The sequence below is a fragment of the Typha angustifolia genome, chromosome 10, assembly GCF_048772165.1.
Source record: "Typha angustifolia cultivar Huaian chromosome 10, ASM4877216v1, whole genome shotgun sequence".
NCBI classification, from domain to species: Eukaryota; Viridiplantae; Streptophyta; class Magnoliopsida; order Poales; family Typhaceae; genus Typha; species Typha angustifolia.
In genome coordinates, this window is record NC_133248.1 from 7,912,139 (window position 1) to 7,940,039 (window position 27,901).

Consider the following 27,901-nt stretch of genomic DNA (forward strand, 5'->3'; position numbering starts at 1 on the left):
CTGCTTAGAGGGCAGTCATTTTGCTGGCAAATGGTTCCCAGATTTTATAGTTACTCACCATGAAAGAATATGTCTGCAAACGATTCCGCTATAAAATATAAATCATCAAATTCGTCACTGGTGAGCTCAGCGCATACCTTCCAAGAATTGAGCTCGTTAGGCAGTATGCTGAAATATGTGCTGACCTCAATCAGTAAAATAAATAAATAGATATAATCCCCCCACTTGAACGAGGGTGTTATATAATGGAAAGGGGCATGAATGCGAGATGCATCATCATATCCGTTTGCCAACGGCATCCTCCTCCTGTTCTCTAGGCGCCTCGTGAGTCGTGATCCCGGAGCGAGGATATATGGTGACAGGCGGCGAATGCTGCATGAGGTGCAGGGATCCGAGGTCGAATCCGGAGGTGGGCCAAGTTCGAGGGCTCATGTGCGGCTCCCGCGATGGAGAAGGTCGCCGAACCTCCACCCTTCTTATTCCATTTCTATTGCATTCAATCAATTTGGGACTTGGTTTGATAATATGTTTCGTTTTTCTTTTTTCCTTCACATTTTTATGTGGTGTTACAATTAAACAATAGCAAACATTTGGTTGACAAATAACTTGTTCTCCATCTTGGATTTTAATTTGCCACGCACTAAATCTAGCCTCCTCTTCCTATTTCTTGGATTTCATAATGCGTTTATGGAACTTGGAAATTTATCCCAGTCCCTTAGTTTTCCTGTTGAATTTCCTATGTTACGAGGAGATCCAGCATGCACGATTGATGCTAAAAGCGTCATAATAATTCGATTTGGTTGTGTTAAACAACTCGATGATGCAAAGAGCTTAAGCTTTTAGAGAATATGGTAAGTTAACAAGGTATCAGAGTATGGGGTCCTATGTTCAGAGATTACGGAGGAGTGTAAGAATATAAAAGATTAAATTATTATTCACTGATAACTTAATTTTTTATGGAAATTTGGTGAATTTTCATAGAAACCCATCTCATCTGTGTTCACATGTAATGCTTTTGAACTCTCAGACAAGACTTGTTCTTTTACCCTGTATCAACCTCTGTACTTTTCAATGAAAAAGAAGCTATGGTAATTTACAGTTATCTTGAACATATAGGCTGGGAGAAATGCTGGGAGAAAGGACTGACACCATGGGATTTGGGAAAGCCAACGCCGGCAGTTACACATCTTGTTCAATCAGAAACCCTCCCAAAAGGCAGAGTTTTGGTCCCTGGATGTGGCACTGTGAGGATTGTTTTCCTTGTCTATAGTCATTGCTGTTAATTTTCTTTTGTTTTTGTCTTCACATTTGAAAACATTTGTCAGTAATGCTATTTTGTGGTTAAGGGAATACTTACCATGCCATCTAGGAAGGAAGCTCATCAGTTAAATTCTTTCTTTTTAAAATCACATTAACTGACTCCAAATAGTTGGGATAAAATCATATGTTGATTAATGATGTAATCATGATAAGCCATTAGATAAGAAATAAGTAGACAACCATGCATAGATTAGGTTCTCTAAAACAGGCTCTCTTTATTTTAAGTTTCTTGTAGATTTATTTACCTACTGCCTCTCCTGTTAGCTGGCTTGTTTTGTTAGCTAAAGATGTTTCTATCATGTACTTGCTTTTGAATAACAGGGATATGACGTTGTCACTTTAGCGAGTGCTGAACGCTTTGTTGTAGGCGTTGACATTTCTGAAGGTGCTATTATGAAAGCCAAAAAGGTAAGATACTAAGATCACTAGCAAAATATAAAATGGATTGTTCATTGGTTAACCTGTATGCTTGAGCATTTTAAGTCAAAGGGATATAACCAATATGCTCTACTAAGGATTAATATATGAAAGAATTCACATATTATCTTATTTGAGTCTCAAGTTAATTGCTTGCAGTGGTCATCCTCTTTTCCAAATGCAAACTGTTTATTTCTGGCAGCAGATTTCTTCAGTTGGAACCCCACAGAGCTGTTTGATCTAATCTTCGACTACACGTACGTTTTACATTTCTATATAGGCCTTCTCTTGTTCTCTTGTGCACTCCATAAACTCATATATTTAATAGGAAACTGCAGATTCTTTTGTGCAATTGATCCAAGCATGAGATTAGATTGGGCAAAGAAAATAAGTGACATCTTAAAACCAGATGGAGAGCTTATTACCTTGATGTACTTGGTAAGGTCATTATGTACTTCTCAGGTCTTACTATTTCTCTTTTGTGCAGAATTAAATATGTGAAGATTTGGCTTCCAATGTGATCGTCTCTATGATATTAAATACACATTTCTTTTTCTTCTCCTCCTTTTCTGAAGAACTTTTAATAAAATCATGGATGTTAAAGGATAGTGCTTCCCATTTAGTCTACAGAGAGCTTGACATAAGAGGAATAGATATCACGGAGACATTCTGTTGTTCAATAGACTTACACATAAGAGGAGATCAAGGAGACATTATGTTGTTCAGTAGACTAACAAACCTATTCCTTTTCCTGTAGAACATATTATACTAAATTTGAAATGGAGAAACTCTGCCAGTCCATGTACGATGTGCGGACCAAATGGCTTATGCCTTCGGCAAATAAATTAGTTCTTGATAATTTTCTGTTGATGCATTATTTATTTTTATGTTTTGACATATTCATCACTCTATTTCTAGGTTACAACTTGAAGTAATTATCATGTGGAGTAGGTCACTTGGTTCAACAAGTATGTTGACTTATTATGTAGATTCTGGTCTACCTAGCAAGAACTACCTACTGCCAAATCGTACAGAGTATATTTGCAGTCTACATTATTAAAGCTAGATATGATCAGTATATGATTTCTCCAACTCCAACATGTTACCAGATTATGTGGATAGCTTTTATTGTACTTTCAGGAGTAGGAGTTCAAACACATAAAGTTCCTAAAGTTGTAACATCATGATCTGGTAACTTTTAGAGACCATCTCATGAAGAATATCTCTTAAGAATTACAGGAATTCGAATTGCTACCCTCTTGGGTATAAAATTGGGTTGTGCTATCTGTTCGTGCTTGTATCACTACTGAATGACAAGATTATCTGCCACCTAAAAATTGCAATTTGAGATGCAACTTGTCCATATTTTGATGCAAGGAATGAAGGAAAGCTAGAATGTTTTGTATATCATCTTTGGTAAACCAGAATATAGGCAATTCTCCCATCATTTGGTTGAATTAAATTTATTTCTGTATTGCATTAAATGGCAGGAGGGGATTTATATTTTGTATTGCTTACATGATTATTGCAGGTTTCTGATCAGGAAGGAGGCCCACCATACAACACTGCTGTAGCTGAGTAAGTGTGCAATTATTCTCATAGTATGTATTAGTTGCTGAATTCTAAGACTATTATTGTTCTCCCGATCATTATTCCTCTCAGCTACAAGGAGGTGCTGGAACCAATGGGCTTCAAGGTTCTTTCTATTGAAGATAATGAGCTAGCAATTGAACAACGCAAGGTACTATATATCAACTCTGGTTTATCTACAATTTTTTGGAAAAGTGACGGCAATAATTTCTTTAACTGTAATCTCATGAGTGCTTATTTGATTTCCGTTATTTTGTATAAAATAAGGTATCCATATCATACAGGAATAATATTGAACAAGTAGACAGTCAATATATATAGTTTATGTTCTGGATCAGTATCAGGCCTTATAACCCAGATGATATTACCATCCGTCGCACTTATTCATATTCTTCACCAGTGATAATGTCTCTCATGACAGTATTTAAATGTCATGACAGTAGAAACTTTTTAAGGAGATTGCATGTGATAATTAGCTCGATGGTCTCAAATAGCTGGAGAAAGATCTACAAGGCTACAAACATAATCTGATGATTGATCAAAATATGTCTATGTGGAATTAATACTTGATTTAGTAGATAAGTAACTTCCATTGATTATGATACAGAGCTTCTATTTTCTACCTTACAATTGCTGACTTCATCTCTCAGAAGGCAAAGAAAATAAGAGCAGTCACATAAATATATCCTAATCATCCTTAGTAATTTATTAAAAATGAAAGTAAATATTGTAAATTTTAATAAAGAACTTGATTTTTCTTAAAACTTGATGATTCTCATGTTACAGGGAAAAGAGAAACTTGCTAGGTGGAAGAGATACACAACCTATCCAGCTCTCTGAGAAAGAGATGGTCAATGGATACTTCTGAAGAACTTGGAGAACAGAATGGCTACAAGTACCTATCTCTCAGGCAGTGTGGTTAAATTTTTTTACTTCTTCTCATGATGCAAAAGACAATGCTAGTACCTAAGACTTTCTATTCATTGAAGTAAGGGATTTTCTTTTTGAGTTCTTGGCCTTACTGTTACGGGCGTCTCTGCCATCTAAGATAAGTGGTGTTGATTGAATTGTGTTCTGGGAATTAGATGAGATGATGAGTAAGAATAGGCACTTGTTATTCTCCAAGTTTGAGTGAGTTAGAACTTCGCTTGACTCGGCTCGAGGCGGCTAATGGTGTCTCGAGCTTGACTCACCCAAGGATCGAATTGGCTCAGCTCGACTTACATCTGAAATATTAAATACAAATTAATTTAAAAAAATACATTTTAAGAGAAAAGCTTAGCTATAAAGATAATTCCAAGTTTATTGTTTTTCCAATGTGGACTAAAAGTGGAACTTTATTTATAAAAAATAACGTACTTGTAGGAAGATTCAAATGTGTGTTGAGGAAGGTAAAAAACTTAAATGCTAGAATAATTTTAGATAAATTAGTTGAATATATATATATATATATATATATATATATATATATATATATATATATATATATATATATTCTATTTTGAGTTTGTGGGCTTTTTTTTTTGGCTCTAATGCCTATTTCTCTCTCCCCTCCTATTTCTCTTCTCCTCTCTCTTCTCCTCATCCATTTATCATAAAGAGTATTTTAGCTATTTATCAAACTACTATTTCAACTTTACATCTAATAAAATATAATTATTATATATTATACTAATATACAACCAACACTAGAATAACGTATAATAATATAATCTTTCTTATGCTATTAAAAAAAATAACTATACTAGTATTAGGCTTATTCCATGAGTGGATGGAATTTAAAAAATTATTTCTCTGTCAACTTAGAAGCTTTCTAATGATATATGATTCTTGGTCAAAAGTTGTATGTATTAAAAATCAATAAAATGTAGAGTTCAATGCAAAAGATCTTTTCTTTAGAAAAAAAATACTTTGATATATTTGGATAAAGCCTAAAATAAACTTAGGTTGCCGCTTCTTTGTGCTTATCTTTTGAGGTTTTGGCCGAAACTAGGTTTATCGAATTGCTTCTCTATCGAGGCAAGCCTCATATATTACGAGTCAGATGGTGATTTCAAACTCATGTAAGTCACTGACGATTAGAAATATTATATATTTAACAAGAATATTTTATTAATCTTGAACTTATTTTTTAGTGGAGTTCACACATTATTAATTATGGATTAATTATAAAATTAAAAGAGTCGAAAGATTATTTTAACTTCATATATTCACTTATTCAAATCTATGAAGAGAATTAAATAAAAATTAGTTTTAAAGTAGGTATCTAGGCAATAAAGAGAAAAAGGTTTAGTATTATATTAAATATTTGAGAAAGTTAAGTTTCTTATGGGCTTTGGGCTCTAAGGGTACCTATTTGTAGATAAAGTAATCTATGTAAATCAACCCACACAAACACACTCCTTGGCCGTGCTCGGTTTGTGCGCATGAGTCAAATCTAAAATTATTTGGTAATTAAGTCAGACCCAAAATAGTGTATTCATTTATGACCATATCTAATCGTTCGCATTCTTCGTCGTGTCCGTTTGATTTTATAAATAGGCTAATCCTTTCATATTTGTTTACATTGTTTAAGTTTATTTAACTATTTTCATTCGAATTTTTGATACTTTTCGAATCAGATTGTTACTGCAAACACTTACATGGGACGATTCTTAATAGTCATAGTTGATAGTCATTTGCTAAGAGATAGAAAATCTAAGATAGATATTTTAAATTCTTATTTCTAAACTTATATTTCTAATCTAGAGTAGGGTATTCTAATATTTTACCGGCAATTTAAAAGGTAATATAATAATTATTTTTGATGTGATATAAAGTTGAGATAAAATATAAGTGTTAAACAAAAATTGACCCAAATATCTTTAGTTTGATATATAAATTTAAATTTTTATTATTTATTATATGTATACATTATATATAATGCATAAGTAAGTATGTAATGAGACAAATGAGTCGTGAGGACATAGATGAAAAAATTGAGTGAAAAAATTGGGTTTGAACTTTTTGTTTATGGAAGAAAATAAATGGGTGGTAGGAGAGATGAGAGAGGATTTTTAAATTAACTTATAGTCACATTAAGGATAAAACTATAATTAGACTTACATGTGTATCAATATAAATAGTATTTCTAATATAGAGTAGGGATAATTTATGCTTCTTTTTAATATAAATTAATGTTTTAAAAGCCCTTAAATTTTAGTCATAATAAAATTAGGCTCTTGAAATTGAATGCCTTCGTAATTTTTTACACTAGATGCATATCGTTTGTAATGAAATGTATACAATTTATCTAAGAGATATGCACAGATTTTTATTATTTTAAAAATTAAAAGATTTTTTTTGTACAAATACCTAACTTTCTAATTAAAGCAAATGAGAGAATTAAATTAGTGATCCTAGTTGTAAATATAGATGCATCTAATATGACAACCATACCTAGTAAAGTAACTTAATGGAGTAAAAATGGTTTCAATCTCATTCGTCTTAACTTGGGTATCGTCACCAATCTATCTCTCTCTCTCAAGATACATATCTTAGTTTAGTTCATCATTAGATGCATACCAGACCCTAAACCCTAAACCCTAAACCCTAAATCCTAAATATAAACCTTAAACCCTAAGCATTGATCACATGCATTCTAGACTCGATCACCTCTAAAAGTGAATGCAGTGGGTAGTAAAATTTTAGTGAGTCCAGTTGAGACCATTATTTTTATAAAATTGAATTATCTTTGTATATTTTTAGACAAAGATATACATAAGAGTAATCTATATAAATCAAAATAAGAGTATTTATATATTTTTCATAGTTAACTAGATGAAATTTAGTTAAATTCTATCTCCTGGATTATTTTTTTAATTGCTCACATTTATTTCACTAGTTTAAATAGAGAAATAGAGAATTAAAATAAATTAAACTCTATCTCCTAGTATTAATTGAAATCTTCCATTATTAAAACCTAATCATATCTATAACATTTAAAGCTTAAGGAGAAATTTAAGCGGAGAAAAAAGTTTCAAATAGAATGTTATTTCGAAGAGTTAGAGGTGCTAGTGGTTTTGCTAGAGGGAGGGTGGAGGTTTTAGCGACGGCGGCGATGGTGGTGGTGGAGTTGGCGGTGGCCGTGGATAAGGTGGAGGGTTTGGTGCTAGTAGCGTAGGAGGTGTGGGCAATGGTGGTTTTGGTGGAGGAGATGGTGGCGATGTTAGAGGGAGGAAGAGAGGTTATGGAGGGGTATTTTTGTCGTAATAAAAGTTCTCTTAGTTGCTCATGACTTACACATGCTTCTGAAGGGCATTTTCGTCATATTATTGTCATATGACTGACACGTGATAATTTATTAACGAAAATATGTAACGAAATCCTAACGGAAGGGGTCAAGTGAAGTATTTATGATAGTTTAAGGGATCAGTGTGTACCAAAAAAAAAATTCAGGGGGTCAGTATGAAAATAAGTGATAGTTTAGGGGGTAAAAAAAAATATCCCTATTCTTTATATTAACCTATATGCCCTTTCATGTTATGAAATATGCTATTACAGCCGTTAGATTAGTATAGTAAATTTTAGAGAGTATTTAATTTTTTCCTTAAAACTTAATAATTATATGATAGAGAAACTTCTCTTCCTCCCTCAAGGCTCTCAAGGCTCTCACCACCAGCTGAGCTCATCAAAGAAGTACACAGAAGAAGTCCAACCTTTGTCACTCTTTGACTGTGGATTTCCCTAAAAAATAAATAAAAAAGGAACTGTGACTTGGAAATTGGAATAAGAGTTCTAAAAAGCTCTATTTTAAAATTTATTTATTAAAATTGATAAAATCTAAACTTAAATACTAAAATGGTTCTGTAGCTCTAAGTCTCTAACTAAAATATTTAACTGTTAAGCATTTTATTTATTTAAAAATAAAAAGATAATATTAGCGTCTTTTAAGTAAAGACCTTTTTAAACTAAAAAAAGAGATTTAATAAGGAATATGAAGTATTATTTAAATAATGCTAGTAAAATATTTAATAGTTAAGTATTTTAGTTACAACTATAGTTAAATAGAATTATAGGTGTTATTTATTTTGGTAAATAAATTTAAAAATATATGTCGTTCGGTCAACGACTCCTCATATGACGAAAGTATTATGCGGCGGCGGGGCATGCCGCCTTTATTCCGTATCGCCAATAGCTTCCCCCGACGATCTCTCCCCTCTATTCTATCGTCGCCTCGGAATCCGTGGGCAACGGCCTCAAGGATGTCCGGTGGCGGAGCCGGGCGATTCAGAGACCCGAGGTCGAACCCCAAGGTGGCCAGGCTCCGAGAGCTCATGAGTAACAAAACCCAAGGTTTGCCTAACCCCGATTTCCCTATTCCCTTTCCGGTAGTATGAAGAGATCCAGATTAGTGTTGATTGGTTTCGTGAGCTTTCAATTTATTAAAGTTGTTCTTTTGACTGTATCAATTTCTGAGAGTTGTTTAATGAGAGAAAAGAAGAAGCTAACGTTAAATTTCCATTATCTTGGGCATAGATTCCTCAATGTGAGTTTTTATGATTAGGTTGGGAGAAGAGCTGGGAGGAAGGTGTGACTCCGTGGGACTTGGGAAGGCCAACACCAGCGGTGACACATCTTGTTCAATCACAAACACTCCCAAAAGGCAGAGCTTTGGTCCCTGGATGCGGCACTGTGAGGATTTTTTTTCCCTTTTTAATAGGCGATGTTGGCTACTAAATTTTTCTGCGCTGTAATTTATCATTGGAGAAGATTCATTAATATTGCTGCTTCTTGGTTAGAGAAACAGTTAAATCCACCTTGAGAGGAAGCTCATCTGTCGAATTATTTCCTTACTGTGGAATAAAATTGCATGTTAAGTTATGTGGTAATCATGTTAAGCCCATAGACGAGAAAAGGCTAGGTATCACCCCGTGGAGCACACACAGATAAAGTGCTAACGAAATGTTAAGTTCTTGTAAGCATGCTGTGTGAATGTTGTAATCATATAGCTGTTTGCGAAGGTAAACTTGGTTGCCTCAAATATTATGTAATTGCGGCACAGCATATGTTATTTATGCACTTGACTAATAATCCATTGAAAGAAAGTGGGATGGCAAGTTGGCAACACCAAGTATTCACCTTAAACAAAATAAGAGGTTCTGTGTACAGTCATTGACTGTACGCTGTGGACACTCACGTAATCATGACCATTACTACCATGTTCCAATGAGACACTTATAACTAGAAAATAATTTAATAAATTAGGAATGATGAGACATCTTTTATGTGATTGAACTTTACCTGCTGGGTTTCTTCAGTCTCCTGATACTGGAATCTGCTTCTTTTGGATTAAGCTCTATAAAACTTGTTTCACTATTTGTAAGTTTGTTCTTGATTCATCCACTTTGTCTCCTGTTATGTCACTTATTTAATTAGCTGAACATGTTTTCTATCATTTATTTTCTTTTACATGACAGGGATATGATGTTGTTGCTCTAGCCAGTCCGGAGCGCTTTGTTGTAGGTTTGGACATTTCTGAAAGTGCTACTATAAAAGCCAAAGAGGTAACATCATCAGAAAAATCTGAAAATAGTTTCTCATTGGTTGAACTGTATGTTTGAGCAGTTTAAGTCAAAGATATTTAACCAAGATACTCTATTTCGGACTAATATATGGAAGAATTGAAAAATATAGCTTAATTGAGCTCAAAGTTAATTGGTTCCAGTGGTCATCCTCTTTTCCAAATGCGAATTGTTTCACCTTTCTGGCAGTAGATTTCTTCACTTGGAACCCAACGGAGCTGTTTGATCTTATATTTGATTACACGTAAGTTTTACTTCTCTGCATATGCCTTCTCATGCATTGCTCAATAAGCTCATATTTTTAGCACGAAACTGCAGATTCTTTTGTGCAATTGATCCATGCTTGAGATCAGATTGGGCGAAGAAAATAAGAGACATTTTAAAACCAGATGGAGAGCTTATTACCCTGATATACATAGTATGTTGTTTTACTCTTTTCTTGAACTCTTACTATTTTCTTTTATCTGGAATTGAATTCATAATTTTGTAGCTTTCAATGTGATTTTCTTTATGAAGTTCCATTGTTCATAAGATCCACAATTTTATTCCTTTTATCTGGAATATATTGTGCCAATTTGAAAATGTAGAAACTCTAGCAGACCCTATATTACTTATAGTGGCAGTCATGGATCATTAATTTTCCAATGTACTGTTGGGAGTGACACAGAGTTTCTGGGATGTGTTTTGATTAGTTCATTTCTTCATAACTCTGTCTCTAGATTATGATATGTTAGGAGAAGGAAGTAAACTTAGCCAGTCTCAAAACCACTCATAGTAGTTATCATGCGGAGCAGGTTAATGATTCCAACGATAGCTGTGCCATAAGCACGAACCATGCTGACCACTAGCCAGTACAGCATGTGCCGCAGCACTTGCCGACTGTGCCGTAAGAGAGGGAAAGAAAAAGGTAAGAGACTACTCACCTTTGCCATTGCCGAGTCGCCGTCGGGTGCCCTAGCCCAAAAGAGGGAGGAAGAAAGATCGAGAGAGAGAGAGAGAGAGAAAGGTTATTGGTTAAAAATTTAAGTTGCGGATCCAGATCTCTCTCTCTCTCTCTCTCTCATTCGATTTTTCTTCCTCCCTCCATCGAGCTAAAGCACCCGACGCGAGCTCAGGTGACGGCGAACAGCGACGACGAGGTCAATGGTGAGCGGCAAAACTATTAGGAGGGTTGCCATGCAGCACCCCTCCTACCACGTGCCGGTACGCAATCGACACGGCCATCTATAAATGATTCAATCATGGGAGTTGGTATGTAGTAATAGATTCTGGTTATATGGTAAGACATACCTAATATAAGATCATGTGGAGATGACATTCTATTCTATGCCATTAAAACTATATACAAACAGCATATAATTTCTGGCTTCAACAGACAACTAGTGTGTGTATAGTCCGTGGTCTACTTTCTGCAGAAATCTGGGCAGAAAGTAACTAGAGTCTAGAGTTGCAACATGACAAGGTCTGCTAACTTCTAGAGAGCAACTAATTTCAAATTAGAGAATCCAGAGTATGTCTGTTAGAACAAAAGGAAGTTGATGGTGCTATTCAGTTTCATAACGAACTTTCCGATGTATTGATGGCAACTGTGAATTTGGGCCTGTATGGTTACTGCATGACAATATTGTCTGACCACCTCAAATTCAATTTGGGGTGTAAAGGGAATTCTTTTTCTGTAGAGAGGGATGGTGATGGTGGAAACTTAGAATATCTTGGCATATCATCTTTGTAAAACTGAAAACTTGGAAGTCCCACACCTTGTGGTTAAAGGGAATTCTTTTTCTGTAGTGCACCAATGTTAGAAAGGAACTATTGGTGTTTCCTTGTCATTCTTTCTCTCTTTTTTTATCATATCATTTTAATTTTTTGTTACATGCTTATGACAGATCACTGATCAGGAAGAAGGGCCACCATACAACAATACTCCAGATGAGTAAGTGTGAAGCTATGTTCAAAGAGCATGTGTTACACTTTTCCAAGGCTATTATTTTCTACTGAATCATATCTTATATCCATTAATACTTTCATACTTTGCTTTTGCTTACATGCAGCTATGAGGAGGTATTGAAGCCACTCGGTTTCAAGGTTGTTTCTATTGAAAATAATGAGCTAGCAGTTGGGCCACGCAAGGTACAACTCACTAATTGATAATGAGAATTTCATTTTGCATAATCTACTGAATTCTGTGACTTAATGTTCCTTCCTTATAACATTAAGCTAAAGATAAAGTAGACTGCTTGACTAGCTTGTTGCCTTATCCCTTTATAGTTCATCAGTAGTATCATGAAACATATTGAAAAAAACAACATATAAAAACTAAAACTCTCATGGAAAAATGTGGCTTCATTAAGTTGTCTGCAATTGATACTACAGGGTAGGGAGATTCTTGCAAGGTGGAAGAGAGATGTGAATCGATCATCTTTGTGAGGAAGATTTGGTCAGTAGATACTGAGGAATTACTCGGAGAAAATAACAGCTACAGAACTCATGACTGAATTAATTGAACACAATTAATTCTGTGCTTGTTGAAAGATTACTCTCCCTCATCAGCAGTCATTAACCTCTCTGACTGGTATACCAAAAATATGATCCTCAACCACTCTGCAAATGTGGATAAATATATGTTATTCTTTTCGAGGACTGTGAATGTCTGTATTGAAGTTCTTGGTAACATCTGGTTCTTCAAATGTTCATCTTAATAATAACATATTTCTCGAAATGCTTCATCTTAAAAGCAACATAGCCTCACAATTTTGCTTCAGTTAGATTTCATTTGGGATCTACTATTTTAAATTCCTCACTGAATTTTGTGATTTGTATCACTTTGTACTCTATCTGATCTTTTGAAATGAATAGAATAATTCTATTAGAACTGAGAGGGCTCTCAAGTTAATTGATAATTAATAGAAACTAAAGAGAGTTCAGTGCAAAAATCTTTAGAACTATACTATTGAAGAGTTTTTAATTTATTTTTACCAAAATAGATTATTCCTTAAATTTATTACCAAATAGGATATAATTTATTATAGCCCTGATAAAAACACCGAACTAATTAATTCTAAAACAATGATAAGTTTAACATTTTATGTATATAAATATTTTTAACTTGATATTTCAGCGGTTAAGAAAATAAAAATCTAACAATAAAAACACTCAACTTAAAAACGTTAATTAATTTAACGTTTTTATTAGGACTATAGGATATTAGATTCTATTTGCTAATAAATTTAATAGATAGTATATTTTGGTAAAATATAAATAAAGGGAGGTACAGTTTAGTCAAAAACTCCCAATCATCCGGAAACCACCACTGCTTTACTGCCACGTGTACCTTCATCACTCCGACTTATAGAAGACCTCTTTCGATTCTCTTCTCCCTTTTCTCCCTCTTATAAATACTTCTATTCGAACCCACCCATCCTAATGATTCCCAAAACTTCCCTCCCTCTATAATATCTTGCCTAACGAGCTCTCCAAACCCCCTCTATCTTTCTCCCTACTACGCCTTCAAAACCCCAGTAAATGGCGCGCGACATCCTCGGCGATCCCATTGGTTCCTCCGTCGCTGGCGGCGGCGGCGGGAGGTCGCCTCTGACCGCTTCTTCCAGCGACCTCAATGCTGGCGCGCCGGAGTTCGTCCCCCGATGGGCGGCGTTTCAGAACCGCCGGGTCATCAAGATCCACCAGCACCCTCCCCATCAGCTGGCGCCGCCGCCGGTGATCCCTGTGTTCCACATGTCACCGGTGGGAAATCCCTCTGCTTTTCTCGCCCCGATGCCAAGTCATCGAGCATTTGGGTACTATGGCGGCGGTAGAAGAGGTGAATTTGGCGATACTGAGGTCAAAAGGTGGCGGGGGAGCTGGATTCGGCTCCGCCGGCCAGGGAAGGGCTCTCGGAGGGCGTTATCCACAAGATAAACAGGCAGGTCGGTGATTTATTTGTAGTTCGATCTTCTTTCCCCTTCTTATAGTTTGTGTGGATCGTAATGCTTACAGCAGAGGTGCCATTTGCTTAATCTTGCATTCTTGATGAATTAACCTTTCAACATGTTGAAATGATCCCAAGAAGAGTGACATGGTATATCCTGGAAAGGATGATGCCTTATAGATATACAAATTTTGATTATAATTAATTTGTTTTAAATAGTTTTGGGCTCTTCTTCCGAAATGCGTCGAGTTGATTGTTGTTGAGTTGTTGGGTCCGGTCATAGGCTTCACGCCAATTAAGTAGGGATGTGGATATAAATCATGGTTCGAAGGACTGGTTGATTCCTATCCAAACCCGATCCTAATCAATTGACTGGGAGATCCAAACCCGATCCCAATCATCGTCCAAGTGTTTTAAGCTTCATCTTTTGCCCGTTGTCCATCACAATTAATTACTCCATGGATAGATTACCTCTGCATGGATGCGTAGTATGTCGCTATAGATCACTCCTCAAGTTTTTTGAGTCTTTGTTGGTGTTAATATCGATGATGTCAGTCCAGCTCATCCAATTGTAATGATCAATCTTTAATGTAGAACAAGTACTCAGACATATAAAGGTAGCTCTCCTCCTAATAAGTATAAAATATGATTCATGAGAGAACCTATAACTTTCTAAGCTCTTGTTCACTTGTGAAATAAGGCTAATACTAGTATAGTTATTCTAATTTCTTATATTAGCATAAGAGAACTTATATTGGCACAAGTTATTCTACTATTGTATACTAGTATAGTGTGTATAATTATGTTTGATGTAACACAAAGTTGAAGTGATAGTTTGGTAACTAACTCAAATACTCTATAATGTATGGGAGATAGAAGACAAAAAGAAAAGAGAAAAAGAGATTGAAATGGTGTATTTTCAAGTGTAAAATAATAATTGGTAAATATAAAAATATTAGATAAAAGAGAAGTATTACAGTACTAGTATATGCCTAAGTGGTTTTTTACTTATTATACCAATATAAGGAGGCTTATACCAGAATAAGCCTACTATAAAATTCTATAATCTTCTATTCACTTGTGGAAGAAGAATAACCTTCTTCTGAAATAAGCCTCTTTATTTTAATATCATAACTAAACAACAACTTAGCTTCTTCTGATATACAAATCCATTATTCTCTCCTCTTATTCCGTAGAACTTTTAAAAATTAATGTAATAATGATTTAAAATAATTATTTTGCCCCTAGATTAGACAACAGCTAATTACTACTACTACTCTACATCTAATCAAGGGTATTTTCATCATTTAGTGTAAAATATCACCAATTCCCGATACAAATTCACTTTTTTATTACTTTAATATCAACATTATGTCACATCAATTATAATTATTATTCTTTATACTAGTATTCAACTAAATAATAAAATAACTTATATTAGTATTAGCTCTTTTTCTTGGTATTAAAAATTAGAATACTTATTCTAAAATTGACCTTATTCCACAAATGAACGGGGCCCTAAGCGAACATGAGCTAAGTGTATTTCTTTTCTCTCCTTTGAGTTCCTTTGAGTTGTATAGTCTCTTCTCTAATCCTCTTTTATAAGCATTGGGATCATTTGTGGTTCTTGCTAGGTGAGTTAAATTAGGATATCCAAATCTATAATTATTTCTGAATTTTCCTTAACCAATTCAAGTTTTAATTCGTGCCACGGTTTGAATCGCCCAAAAAGTTGGTGTGGACATCCCATCTAAACATGTGTACTCTCGCAGGACGGTAGGCAATAGATCATGAGAAAAGGATTTTTATATTGAGGGCATTTTTATCCTTTTTATGTTAGGATATTTTAATCTATTTCTCTTTTGTGCCTTTTGTTTATAGAAAAGCTTAAGCTATTCTTATTGAAGGTTAACGAATAATTCGATATTTTGAGGTTTTCTATTCTATCTCGTTGGTGGATTCCAAAACCCTATTGGTAGATTTGGTAGATTCTACGAGTTTTATTACTTTGTACTTTTCTCAGTTCGAACTTCTTTCGTACTTAAAATCATGGAACCCAGTTTTGACCGATCCCACCCGATTAGATGTGGGAGAAAAAAAGAGAGGGAAAAGGAGAGAAAGAGAGAGAGGGAGGAAGAAAGAGAGAGAGGTGGGCTGCGGGAGTAAGAGTGAGATGGAAGAAGAGAAGAAGAAAAAGAGAGAGGAAGTGTTGCGGTTCTTGATTGAGATACAAATTGGATATGACCAGACCATTTCAAATTGTATTATTTCTGTCTTTGTTTTAAAAAATAAGATGGTTTCCGGCAAGTACGTTCGAACCCGAGTGGAGGGTGTTTGAACATTTGAATAGCGTTCGTATATACAAAGCACTGTTTTTGGGTGTTCGTACGTCTGAATAGTGTATATTTAGAGCATAATTTTTTGTCGTTCGAATGCGATCGAAGTGTGTTCAAACGTCTAATTCGTGTTCGCATATCTAGAGCCTTGTTTTTTGCCGTTCAAACGCGATCGAAGATTTGTTTAGGATTTTTTAAATAATTGGTTAGCCTCCAAATATGTGAAAAAATAGTCATCTTTGTTTTGCATCTAAGCTTGAGCCAAACTTCTCCCTCCCTCTTCCTCCCCTTCGGAATCCAACCAAAGTTTCCTTCCACTATTGAGGATAATCCTCCGTTGCTTCTCCCTCCTCACTTCAACAACCAGCTATACCTGGAAGCTCTCTTCTTTTACCTCATCTTGTTTAAAGTATTAATTCATCCACCATAACCATCATCATCTCCCAAACCCTAACCACATCATCCACATCCATCCCGTCATATCCTGACATTTGGCCATTATTTTCTTTCATATCTTTTGATCTACTCGCTCAATCAACGAGATTCCGATTGCGTTGGATTCTTAATTTCTAGAGGAATAACATGTCCGAATCTTAGAGCGTTTCAGTGGTTGGATCGATTCTTATTACCTTTGAAAGATCCGTGTTGAGTTCTGCCCAAATTAGCAACTTGGATAGAAAATCATCTTCCATGAGGGCGATTATAGCAAATTGATATCAGAGCCAGCCTTCTTTGGCACGCATCCGCAATGACACTAACCACTAGATCCATGGCAGCACGAAGAAGAGAAGGAGAGACATCCACACACGTAGGAGAGAAGAACTCTACACCTCCATCAGTGGGCATCCAAGAGCAAGAGGAGCACGCACACATAGCACTACCTCCACCCTTTATCATTGACCCAAACGTAAAGATGCTATCAAAGTCCATTGAAGCTTTGGGACAAACCTTCTCTACCATTTTTACTCAAACTATCGAAACTTTGAGTCAAACGATTGAGCAACAAAACACCGATTTATTGTGGGCAATCCGAGAAGGACCTAATCGAGGACATAAGGTACCCAGATCTTCCACACAAGAGTCCTCTATGATGGTTCCATCGGTCGACCAAGGAAAAGGGTTAGAGGCCACGCCTAATAAGCTGAGGAGAAGGTGAACCTTGCCGATGAGCACGGTTTGTAGACGAAGATGATGATAATCCCTAGATTGAGAGGGTTGAAGAAGAAGATAATATCATGGCTGCTGCAAGAGGATTCTATAGAGAGATGGAATAGCCTGAGGAGCATCTTCCCCCAGTTAGAGTTGGAGCTCGTTTTAATTCAAACCATGACACTGGTATCAGCAGGCAGATGGTGCATTTAAAGGAGGCAACCCGCTGGATTGGCTTTACTACGTGAGTTTGAGCGGGTGCATAACCGATGCGTATCACCTTGGATGGACCGCAACTCAAAGCCACTTTTATTGTCGGGTTAAGAGAAGAAATTCAAGCCAATATACGTACCTTATGACCTCTAAACCTGGGACAAGCAGTGGAGGATGTTTTGCTCATAAAGGACAAACATCGAGCACTTAGAGGGTATACGAAGCACCCATGGTCCAACAAGCCACAAATGAAATCGAGCGGCCCTAGCAACTCGGTTTACCCGCCAAAGATCCTTGCGGGCACAACTGGACAACCGCCTTCCTTTCGCACTTCCTCAGATGTGAAGATAGCTCCTAAGACCCCTGTACAGACTCTCGCACCTGCCCATGTGGAGAAGTGAAGGCCAAGGGGTTGTGCTTCAGGTGCGACGAGAAGTTTACCCCGGGTTATTATTGCATGCGACAAACCGGTTCAGTGATGCTTATCAATGGTAAAGCCGAGCATGGTCAGATGGATGATAAGGGTGTTGCAGAGGATGTTATAAATGAGCAGCAGCAGATCGAGCTAGAGGAGGTTGAGGTGAAGGAGATTAGAGCGGCACTTCTCTCCACTTCTACTCTGGGGCCGCAACACCTTTGAAGACTCTTCGGGTGGACGGTTTGATAAAGAAGCATACCATGCGTATCCTCATTAACACAGGGAGCACGTACAACTTCCTTGACGAGTAGCTAGTTCGAAAGATTAGACTCACTTCCAAGCCGACTATGGGGTTTGACGTCACCATTGGAGACAACACGACGTCAAAGCCGACGACATGTGTAGAGCAATTTAGGTTCGAGTTCAAGGCCATACCTTTGTCATAGATTTGTACCCAGTTGCACTCCATGGCACGAGCACCGTATTAGGGACACTGTTTGCAGATACTCGAGCCCGTGACCTTTGATTTCAGGGAGATGTGCCTCACCTTTAGGGACAATGGTCAACGGGTCCGATTGGATAGAGTGCGTCCATAGCAGGGCGCCACCTTACAACCTCTCTTGGGGTTGCCAAGCCGTATTGATAATGCTTTTATAATGCAGTTGGCCCTTACTGATCCATCCGAGGTGTTGATGTCGAGCACACTAGCTGATTTGAGGAGTTTATTGCAGGAGTTTGCGGCTCTTTTTGAAGAGACGAAGGGATTGTCACCGGTTTGAGACGACAATCACCGCATTGAGATCGTGTTGGGAGCTGGACCAACGAACATGAGGCTTTACAAGTATCCTCATGTGCAAAAGGAGATCACTTGGATGATAAAGGATATGCTTATACAAGAGATTATCCAACCTAGCTGCAGCGCATATTCTTCCTCCATTTTGTTGGTGCGGAAGGACGGTAGCTGGAGGTTTTGTATCGGCTATAGGGCACTGAAATCCATTATCGTCAAGGATCAATATCCTACTCCGGTCATTGAGGAGCTTCTTGATGAGCTAGCAGGAACGACATACGTTAGCAAACTTGACCTACGCGTAGGCTACCACCAGATTTAAGTGCACCCGGCAGACATGCACAAAACCGCCTTCCGAATTCATGACGGCCACTATGAGTTCTGGGTTATGCTCTTCAGCCTGAAAAGCACACCAGTGACATTCTAAGGCTTGATGAATGATGTTTTCTAACCACTCCGTCAATATGTGCTTGTATTTTTTTGACGATATCTTGGTTTATAGCAAATCTTGGCTTGATCATCTATAGCACTTGAGGGAGGTCTTGGACTTGTTGCAGCAACATGAGTTGCGGGTCAAGCTGTTCAAATGTCTATGGGGTGAGCAACAAGTGGAGTGCCTTGGGCATATCATCTCAGCCCAAGGCGTTCCCGCTGACCTAAGGAAGGTAGCTTGCATGACGGTGTGGCCAACGTTGAAGAACCCCAAGGAGTTGCGAGATTTTTAGGTTTGACAGGTTACTACAGGCAATTTGTAGCGGGATATGGGAAGATTGCAACCCCATTGATCTTATTGTTGAATAAGAATGGCTTCAATTGGAGTGAGCAGGCCGCAACAGCCTTCGAAGCCCTCAAGACCGCCATGACTGCAGCTTCCGTACTCACATTGCCTAACTTCACCAAATAGTTTGTAATAGAGTGTAATGCTTCAAAGGCTACCATAGAAGTAGTGTTAATGCAGGAGGGATGGTCGATCATTTATCTTAGCAAGGCTTAATCTAATAGCTCGGAGACATTTGTCAACGTACGAGCGTAAGATGTTTGTAATTTTGCATGCAATAGGTCAAAGTTATAGGAAGTGGTGAAAGATGATTAATTTTAGATGGAACAGACAACTATATAGAGATATACACGCTGCTAGCAAGCATGCTTTTAAATTTTAATTTACTAATTTACTTTTATTTATGAATATTTAATAATTTAAATTCTTACAAATTTTAAATTTCTACAGGGTATTTTCTTAATCAAATATTTCAATTATTTACAAATGTTAATAATGATAGTAAAGTCATGTTGAGAGTTAGGAAGGTAATCAGCAGACTGGAGCCCGATATTTATAAACAAATCATTTGCAATAAAGAAGTGAGTTATGATTTAATTAAATAATTTTATTATTATTTGTTTTAAGTTTAACTTTCAATATAATTAGTATGCAATAATATATTTCTGATTTTATATAGAGATATAGATTAAGAGTTGAGCAATTTAATACTGCTAAAATTACTGCAATTATATCTCATAACACTCCAGCTAAATGATTGTCTATTTATAGATAGAAAGATATACCAAATTTGACGCTAATAATAAGAAGATTTTAATTCAAATTGTGTCTTTATCACAATGTGAAAGAAATTGGACTACTTTCTTCTTAATCCACAAAAACATGCAACGATTGATAATGAAAAGATTGGAGAAGTTAGTTTTTTATCATTATAATATGAGATTGAGGGAGAGAAATTTAAGAAAAAAGATAGAAAATCAACAAGTGATTGATTTAAATCATATTTTTGATGAAGAAGACCCCTTGACTTTATTGATCAGAGAAATAGAAAACAGGTTATTAGATGATAGAGATAACCCATGGTTAGATGAGATATTGAGTAAGACCACAACTAGGGCAGAGGCTGGTACGAGTTATTCAGCAATGAGAGATAATATACCTATTAGTACTAGCCATAATCCTGATGATATACCTAGTGGTAAGATCATCTTATCTACATTTTTTGAGAAAATGCAAGAAGGCATAAGGATTGAAAACAGAAATATTGAGGATGTATATGCATATCAATGACGTCGTCATGAAAATATTGCTTCTTATGATTATGGTACATCGAATATTTATTGTTTAGAGCCATCACAAGATCCATATGTTGGTTATTATCCTCAGTATCCTCAATATTCTCAGACAAAATCTATATGCTGGTTATTTTCCTCCTCAGACATAAGTCACATAATAAGATCCATATAATATGACTAGTACGATGGAATCACTATTTGGAGCATCAGGTACCGGGCATCATTATTTATAAACTTATGATAATTATAAGGATAGAGACCATAAAAATTTATGAGAACCAACTCGGTATTCATTAAAGTTTTTAGATTTCATATGTGAGTAATTTTTGTTTCCTTATTTTTCTATCATTTTTTTAACTTTTTCTGCATTTTTAAATAATATTTAGAAACTGGGAACCTTGTATTTTCTGTCCACGATACTGGGAACCTTGTATTTTCTGTCCACGAATTTACTATTACATAAACTTACACTCACACATTAAACCTTTATTATAATAATAGTGGGTACCACCCTATTGCCTTATGTTGGTACAAGAAGAAAGAGAAAAGGCTTAAATAATAGCTAGTTGTGATTTGAAGAGGACATTGGCCACATGGCTTAGTAGGTTGTTGGTTCTTTACTCCCCTATCTGACATCTCCTCTTCACATTGTGGTTTCTCCCTTTCTTTTCTCTATTCTTTTATTTAACAGGGAACCCTATTTTTATTCTTCTGAAATGATAGAAAATTAGTGGGAATTAGTCATGCTGATGCACCTTAAAAGAGGTGGGGGCTTGAGTTTGTATTTTATCTAACTACCTTCTTATACATACAATCACATGAAATTTGAGGGAAAAAAAATGTAAACACCATTCTAGCAATTCATATTGAATGGCAGCATTTTAAATATTATGTTAAGACCATACGACGCTGGTGATCACCTCCTTTGGTTCCATAAGCTCAATCCTTGACTTAGATTGCATTTATTAGGAATTGGCACTGGAATTTCAGAAGTCCATTGGCGATATTCAAGTCAAAATGGAATAGTTCTGTGGTTGTTAACTAGGTACCTGTTAAAACCAGAAAAAAAAAAGCCTTCTTCTCCTCCACCGTTTTCTTTCTTTTCTTGCCGACGGAGTCACGCCGTGGAATCGGCCTGCCGGAGCGTCGTCGGAGCCATCGGAGACCACCTCGTGACTCCTTCGTAAGCCTTCTCCCACCCCTCAAATTTAATTAAAGTTTAATAGAGTAAAACGAAAATACCTAATTTGGGATTTCGGCTTCACCGGCGACTCACGCCGGTCGGCGGCTTCGGGTCGCTGTTACTCGTATGCCAAAGACTTGCGTCGTCGACCTCGTATCGTAGGCGCACTCCCCTGAAGTCTTCATGGCTTGAGGTGTGGAGGAGACGACTCCAGGGCCGCCGACCATAGAGTCAAGCTGTCGACCGTCATCTACAGTTCCTCCTCCACCTCTCATGGTATGCTGGGTCGCGAGAGTGTAGAAGAGGTTAGGGTGCGGCCGGTGGTTCATCGCCGGCGGTGACCGCCGGCACCTTTTCTCGTTTTCTCTTTTTCCTTTCTCTTTTTCTCCCTCTCTCTCTCTCTCTTTGGTTTGGAGAAAGACTCGAGCAACCCGAGTCTGGCTTTCTCCCATTAAGTGATTGGATTCGGGTCGGGTTGGATCTGAATCCAAGGAACCCGACCCGAACCAATTTGAATTGGATGGGCTGCTGCTAACCCGCAGCCCAATCCATTTTCTTTTGGTTGGGCCAAGGCCCGATTAACCTCTTTTTTTGGAATGGGCCGGGCCAGCAATAGCCCAGTCCAATCCAATGGGTAAATTTAAACCAATTTTAGTTCTTTTTGGTTTTTAAATTTTAAAAATATTGTTATTATTCAAATTAAAATTTTGATTCTTATTTATTATTTAAGGTGGTGATTTTTAGTACGTGAGCTAGAGATTTGAGATTTCGGTTGTCTTGCCTAGACTCAGGTGAGTGGGTTCACTCACATGATTATTTTATTGTATTTCGTATCTTTGTCAGACCATGTAAATTTTCTATGTGCAATTTATTTATTTCACCCTTACGTGTAAAAATTAAATTGTTGCAATTTCTGTGTGCAAATCTATTTATTTGATCCGTACGTGCAAAAATTTAATTGTTATATTTTCTGTGTGCATTTAATTATTATATTCGGTACATCACCATACTTCGTGCAAATATTAAAAATTGTGAAAAGAAAAATGAGACTAGTATTGAAACGACTTAGATAACAGTCCCGGTATAAATCGTTTGCGATTTTCTATAGTGACTCAAGTCTATCTGGAAGTCCAGGGGAAAGTCCTAAATTAGATCACCGCGGTGACTTTCTTAGGTAACTCTGGCGGGGTTAGGGAACAGTCTTAGGATGAATGAGAAAATTTCCTAGGTGACTCTAACTTCTCTCAACGGTTAGAGGAAAAGACAAAGTGTGTTGATCACACGGTGATACCCTCTGATGACCCTAACCAGATCAGCTATGAAGAAAAGTCCCGAGCCTCATCTCGAGGTGACTTCTAGTTGATGTGGATCTACAGGATTTAGACCCATTGAGACATATGACAGTATAAATATCAAAAAAGATGTTAATATGTTGAAAACGTGCAAGGTTACAAGTTGTGACATCTCTCTATTGTTATCATTGTTATTATTTAGAGAGCATGTCTATTACATATTGTGATGGATATTGTTGCTTTTAGTTTAATTTATTCAGCATTAATATGAATTAAAATTTATTTAGTTTTCGAATGGATTCCACTCACTGAGCTATAGTTGTTGGCTTATGGGTTCTATTATTTTTTTTGTATTTGTTTATTTATTTCAGGTAATAGTCAGTGGGGCGATTGAGCGAGATATATCCGGACTCCACCTTCACTTAGGATTCATCTATTTACCTTTCCGCTCTTTTAGATTTTATGCTTTAGATTAGAAGTTTTATTTATTTAGTTTAGAGACTCAAAAACATTAACATTGTTTTATTTTTATTGCAATTAGTTATAAAATTTAATAAAACACATTCTCATTTAATTTATTTATTTTGCCATCGTACACGTACAGAGTATTAATAAGGCTTCGTGCATCTCAAGCATATTGAGATGCATGGCCAGTCATGATTCCTATTTTGGGTCATGACAGTACCTGTTATGGACAAACAAGTTCATTGACAAACTGCTCCTGGAAAAGCTTTCCACTATACCCATTGAAATTAAGGCCAGAAATTAAATGACTTTATTTACTACTAATAGCACCAATTTCTCTTGCATCCTTCTGTTATAGAAAGGTACTCTATATAACAACATATGAGTGTGTTTAGTCATTGTCGTATGACTCAGTTATATCTGAATATATTGGACGAAAAAATGAGTGACATATCTAGCATAAATTCTACCTTCTTGTTCAAAATAATTTTTTCTGTTATGCAGTACCAATATCAGTAGTTGCATCCTTCAGAAGGATCAGAGCCTTAGCCCACAACAATGTTTTGCTTGCTGCTGCTTTAAGGAAATCCTTCAAACTTGTCAGTACTTCCCCTCGAATCCTTGTTTGGTCTTAGATTCTTTTATATGATAATAGGTCTGCTCACAACTGTCCTAATAAGAGACACATCCCTCCCTGTTGTGCATACTGATTGCTTCTTTAGACCTTTCGAACCTCAAGTTATAACCATTTAGTTTTTGATGTTATCTTTAATATCTGCAAACTGAGACGAATTAAACACAACAGATAGTGTATTGTTCTTGTATTCTTGCTGATATTCTTTACTTATGTCCTTGTAGGTCATTAGTGATGATGGGGAGAGAGTTAGGCGCCAAAAGCCCTTCACTGAGTCAGATGTTGAAGAATTGCAGGTTATCATCTGATCATATATTTGGTAATAATTGCATCACCCTTTCTCTATGCCAAAGTAATACCACTTTTTCAGTCTCTCTTTACTTCTAGGCACGCATCATTGTTGCTGAAAATCTACCAGAGGATCATTGCTACCAAAACCTATTGAAAGTGTTCTCAGCTGTTGGCAAGTAAGAAACTTTAACTAATAGATAAGTTGTAACATTTCCTTTAGGTCATCATCTGATGTTATTGTTGTAGTGTGAAAGCAATTCACACTTGCTATCCACAAATGCCAAATGGGACAACTGCTGCAGTTAATAGATCGTCAAAATTAGATACACTTTTCGCTAACAAGGCATGTCTTCTTTCTTCTTTTTTCTGTGAATTCTTGAAAGTTGAAAATTTTATTGCCAAGGATCTATTTTATCCTAGCAAGATCATGAATTGGAACTTCTTTTTGTATAAAATTCCCTTCTCTCCATCTATTGTTATCCTGAATATGTGGGTTCAGATACTTGCATAAATGAGTATTAGGCTGTTAAGAACTCCCTCTTTACAGTTTTTTTTTTCTAATTTATGTTTTAGTGTCCCTCTGGAACACTTATTTCCTATCATGTTGGATTCACTTAGTTGGCTAGATATGTATATTATAAGCCCCATTTAAAATTTTAAACTCTTCTTCTAAGTCACCTAAGAATGTTATATTATTTCTGATATTTCCTTTGCAATTGTCTATTGAGGTCTATTTACGTATTAAGTAAATGTTTTCTTATTTCACATGTAGCTGCATGCTTTAATGGAGTATGAAACTGTGGACAATGCGGAAAAAGCAGTATGCATTAAACTGTTTACTGAAACTGTCATAAATTGTTTCTATTCTATAACTACTGACTCTCAAGGTTCTGTTTCATGAGTGGACAGGTTATTGAGCTCAACAATGGGAAGAATTGGAGTGGACTTAGAGTTCATTTGCTGCTTAGATGCACGGTACTGACATAGCATTCTTTTCACCTTCAATTACATACACTCTCTTCTTAGTATATAGTAATTATTCTTCCATCAGAAGTGTAGCTTCTGAAAAGCAAGCCTTTATAGAAAATATACATTAAAAGATGTTTATGCAACAATGTCAATTCACCAAACTGTTGTCAACTGTCCAGATAATGTTGTCTTATATAAATAGCTGATGTTGATTTCAGTGTTTGTTATCCACCCAAGTTTCGGGGGCTTAAGTTACTTGTCTTACTACATCAATAAGCTTGCTAATTGGACACCGGGGATTCAATTTTAAATTCCCTCCTGTGAAGCAGCATTCTTCCTGCTAATATCATTCATATCTCAGAGATGTTGCTAATTTTTTATTGGTTGTGATGATAATTTACTTACTCATCCTTATATATGGATATATTGAGATTGAGATACTGGATAACCAAACTTTTATTCTCCTGTCATTCTATCACTTCTCATCAAATTGCAATCCCCCATCAGACTTCTTTAGATGAGCAGATAATGTCCTGCATCCAATCGCTTTATGTCCTATGGAGAATGCAAACCAAGTGATTATCTAAAATTTCAATAATTGTTCTCAACTTTTTCAGTCCATAAATGCTTATAAATTATATGATTTTGAGCAAATTGTAAGCGAACATTCTTCTTCTTTTTCATTCAGAAACCTGAACCCGGTCGTGGGAGAAAATCAGGACAAGGACATGAAAGCAATGATATTGTGAATGAAGATGATATCGCCACAAGTAATCAACCATTTGAGACAGGATTCTTCTCAATCATCCAGATCATTTGTTGAGCATCTGGTAAATTACCATTGTTGTTTTATGTGCTATGTTTTTTATGTTGACTTAAATTCTTCTTGCAAGGCTCATGAAAGCATCATACTTTTGATGCTGCATGCTTTGATTTTGTTTTGATATCCCCCTACTAAAATTACATAATTAATTTTGACTATGAACCTGAAGTTTTGTCGGCAAACCCAAATTTGAAGGTGTTCTTAGACTGGTGGTGTACGTGTATGTATTTACAGGGCGAGGAAAGTTTCAACGACAAGGAAGTTAGAATGAGGCATGGAAAAGGGTGGGGACTTGGAGGGCAGGGAATAGGGAGAAGGCAGCACCACAGCACTGACCACCATGATGGAGGTCAGACTGCCGACAACTCACCACCACACCATCAAGTCCATGCTGAGCAGCCAGCAGTAACAAAACTGCCTCCTGGGCCCCATATGCCTGATGGTACCAAGGGATTCACCATGGGTTGCGGGAAGCCACTTAATCCCATGCAGATCGACTAGTGACTCCTACGTGGTTTCATATCAGAATACTTCTTTACACTTTTTAGGTATCATTTTGAAAGCAAAGCTTTAAGGAGCTTAAAATTTTCTTACATCTGGGGTTTAGAGTAAGATTTTTCGTCTCTTGACCATCCAAAACTTAAGGTGAGCCTTCTGTCTCCTTGAGTTTCCCCCCCTCTTTCAGAGTTTTTTTTACTATTCAATGTAAAGAGAAGTGAAAAGTGCTGTATATCTTTCAGAGTTTTTTTTTACTAGACAGGCAGATATCTACCGACAGATATCTTTACAAGATAATGATATACTGTATATCTGAAAAACTTAGGGAGACTTTCATGGCAATAAAGCTTTCAAGAAATTTCCTTATTTGGTCTTGATCTGGTTTCTGATTTTAGGCCCTTGCTGACAGATAAGAAAGGTAGGAAGCTGGCGCTGGATTATGGTCAGTTGCTATCCTGTTTAAGAGCTTCTTTGAACTATTATTAGTTGTTGAGCTATTCATGGATTTCTTTTTCTCTGTCTGATATCAGGAATCATGTAGTTGTCCATGGATCTAGATCATAATTGGGGTTTAAACAGTAGTTAGTAGTCGAACCACTCTCCAAGTAATACCTCAAGGTGAGAGTTTCTTTTTTTTTCTTCTTCTTCTTCTTTTTTTGTTCCTCTTTTAATCCACTATAAGATCATGAATCTAGTGAGTAACTTATTTTGCTGAATACCCAATTCAAGCTACTTCAGTAACTTATGGCCTGCAGAAATGTTGTTACCTTTTATTCGCTGTAGTCTTTTTGATGCTTGTGGGCCCTGTTAAGGGCCCGGCTACCTGCAAAGAAGTGGACTAACCATTGAGTGTACTGTTTTTTTCTTTTATCATGGAAGATCACTGAACTATTGATGTATTTTATCTATAGATTATTTATAAAATTATGAAGTGTTTGTTCTTTCATGC

General features: G+C 36.4%; 3 protein-coding genes across 4 annotated transcripts; all 3 read left to right on the forward strand.

The window, feature by feature from the left end:
- The first annotated feature begins 256 nt into the window (after nt 1-256).
- LOC140768042 (probable thiol methyltransferase 2) lies at nt 257-4,348 on the forward strand. Its single transcript, XM_073108127.1, has 8 exons — nt 257-455; nt 1,117-1,244; nt 1,642-1,728; nt 1,897-1,994; nt 2,076-2,175; nt 3,269-3,315; nt 3,400-3,478; nt 4,114-4,348. The coding sequence occupies exons 1-8, from the start codon at nt 353-355 to the stop codon at nt 4,165-4,167; spliced, it is 696 nt and encodes a 231-aa protein (XP_072964228.1). The 5' UTR covers nt 257-352; the 3' UTR covers nt 4,168-4,348.
- A 4,101-nt stretch (nt 4,349-8,449) lies between these two features.
- On the forward strand, nt 8,450-12,625 carry LOC140769378 (probable thiol methyltransferase 2). The gene is made up of 8 exons (XM_073110070.1): nt 8,450-8,661; nt 8,873-9,000; nt 9,786-9,872; nt 10,034-10,134; nt 10,209-10,308; nt 11,777-11,823; nt 11,942-12,020; nt 12,264-12,625. Exons 1-8 carry the CDS (start codon nt 8,460-8,462, stop codon nt 12,315-12,317), a joined length of 798 nt encoding a protein of 265 aa, XP_072966171.1. The 5' UTR covers nt 8,450-8,459; the 3' UTR covers nt 12,318-12,625.
- Nucleotides 12,626-13,299: 674 nt separating this feature from the next.
- LOC140768733 (la-related protein 6B-like) lies at nt 13,300-27,882 on the forward strand. Of its 2 annotated transcripts, XM_073109121.1 has the most exons (10): nt 13,300-13,816; nt 24,242-24,336; nt 24,596-24,667; nt 24,759-24,838; nt 24,909-25,005; nt 25,435-25,482; nt 25,572-25,637; nt 26,320-26,461; nt 26,689-27,394; nt 27,483-27,882. In XM_073109121.1, the coding sequence occupies exons 1-8, from the start codon at nt 13,693-13,695 to the stop codon at nt 26,452-26,454; spliced, it is 717 nt and encodes a 238-aa protein (XP_072965222.1). In that variant the 5' UTR covers nt 13,300-13,692; the 3' UTR covers nt 26,455-26,461; nt 26,689-27,394; nt 27,483-27,882. The 2 variants fall into 2 exon arrangements, with proteins under 2 accessions (XP_072965222.1, XP_072965223.1); XM_073109122.1 differs by lacking the exon at nt 25,435-25,482.
- The last annotated feature ends 19 nt before the right edge of the window (nt 27,883-27,901 follow it).

Coding starts and splice junctions, on each gene's coding strand:
- LOC140769378 (XM_073110070.1), top strand. CDS start 8,460: ATGCGGCGGCGGGGCATGCCGCCTTTATTCCGTATCGCCAATAGCTTC. Junction 8,662..8,872: donor CATGAGTAACAAAACCCAAG/GTTTGCCTAACC, acceptor TTTTATGATTAG/GTTGGGAGAAGAGCTGGGAG. Junction 10,309..11,776: donor TTATTACCCTGATATACATA/GTATGTTGTTTT, acceptor TGCTTATGACAG/ATCACTGATCAGGAAGAAGG.
- LOC140768042 (XM_073108127.1), top strand. CDS start 353: ATGGTGACAGGCGGCGAATGCTGCATGAGGTGCAGGGATCCGAGGTCG. Junction 456..1,116: donor CGGCTCCCGCGATGGAGAAG/GTCGCCGAACCT, acceptor TTGAACATATAG/GCTGGGAGAAATGCTGGGAG. Junction 1,245..1,641: donor TGGTCCCTGGATGTGGCACT/GTGAGGATTGTT, acceptor TTTGAATAACAG/GGATATGACGTTGTCACTTT.
- LOC140768733 (XM_073109121.1), top strand. CDS start 13,693: ATGGCGGCGGTAGAAGAGGTGAATTTGGCGATACTGAGGTCAAAAGGT. Junction 24,337..24,595: donor TAAGGAAATCCTTCAAACTT/GTCAGTACTTCC, acceptor ATGTCCTTGTAG/GTCATTAGTGATGATGGGGA. Junction 25,006..25,434: donor ATACACTTTTCGCTAACAAG/GCATGTCTTCTT, acceptor TTTCACATGTAG/CTGCATGCTTTAATGGAGTA.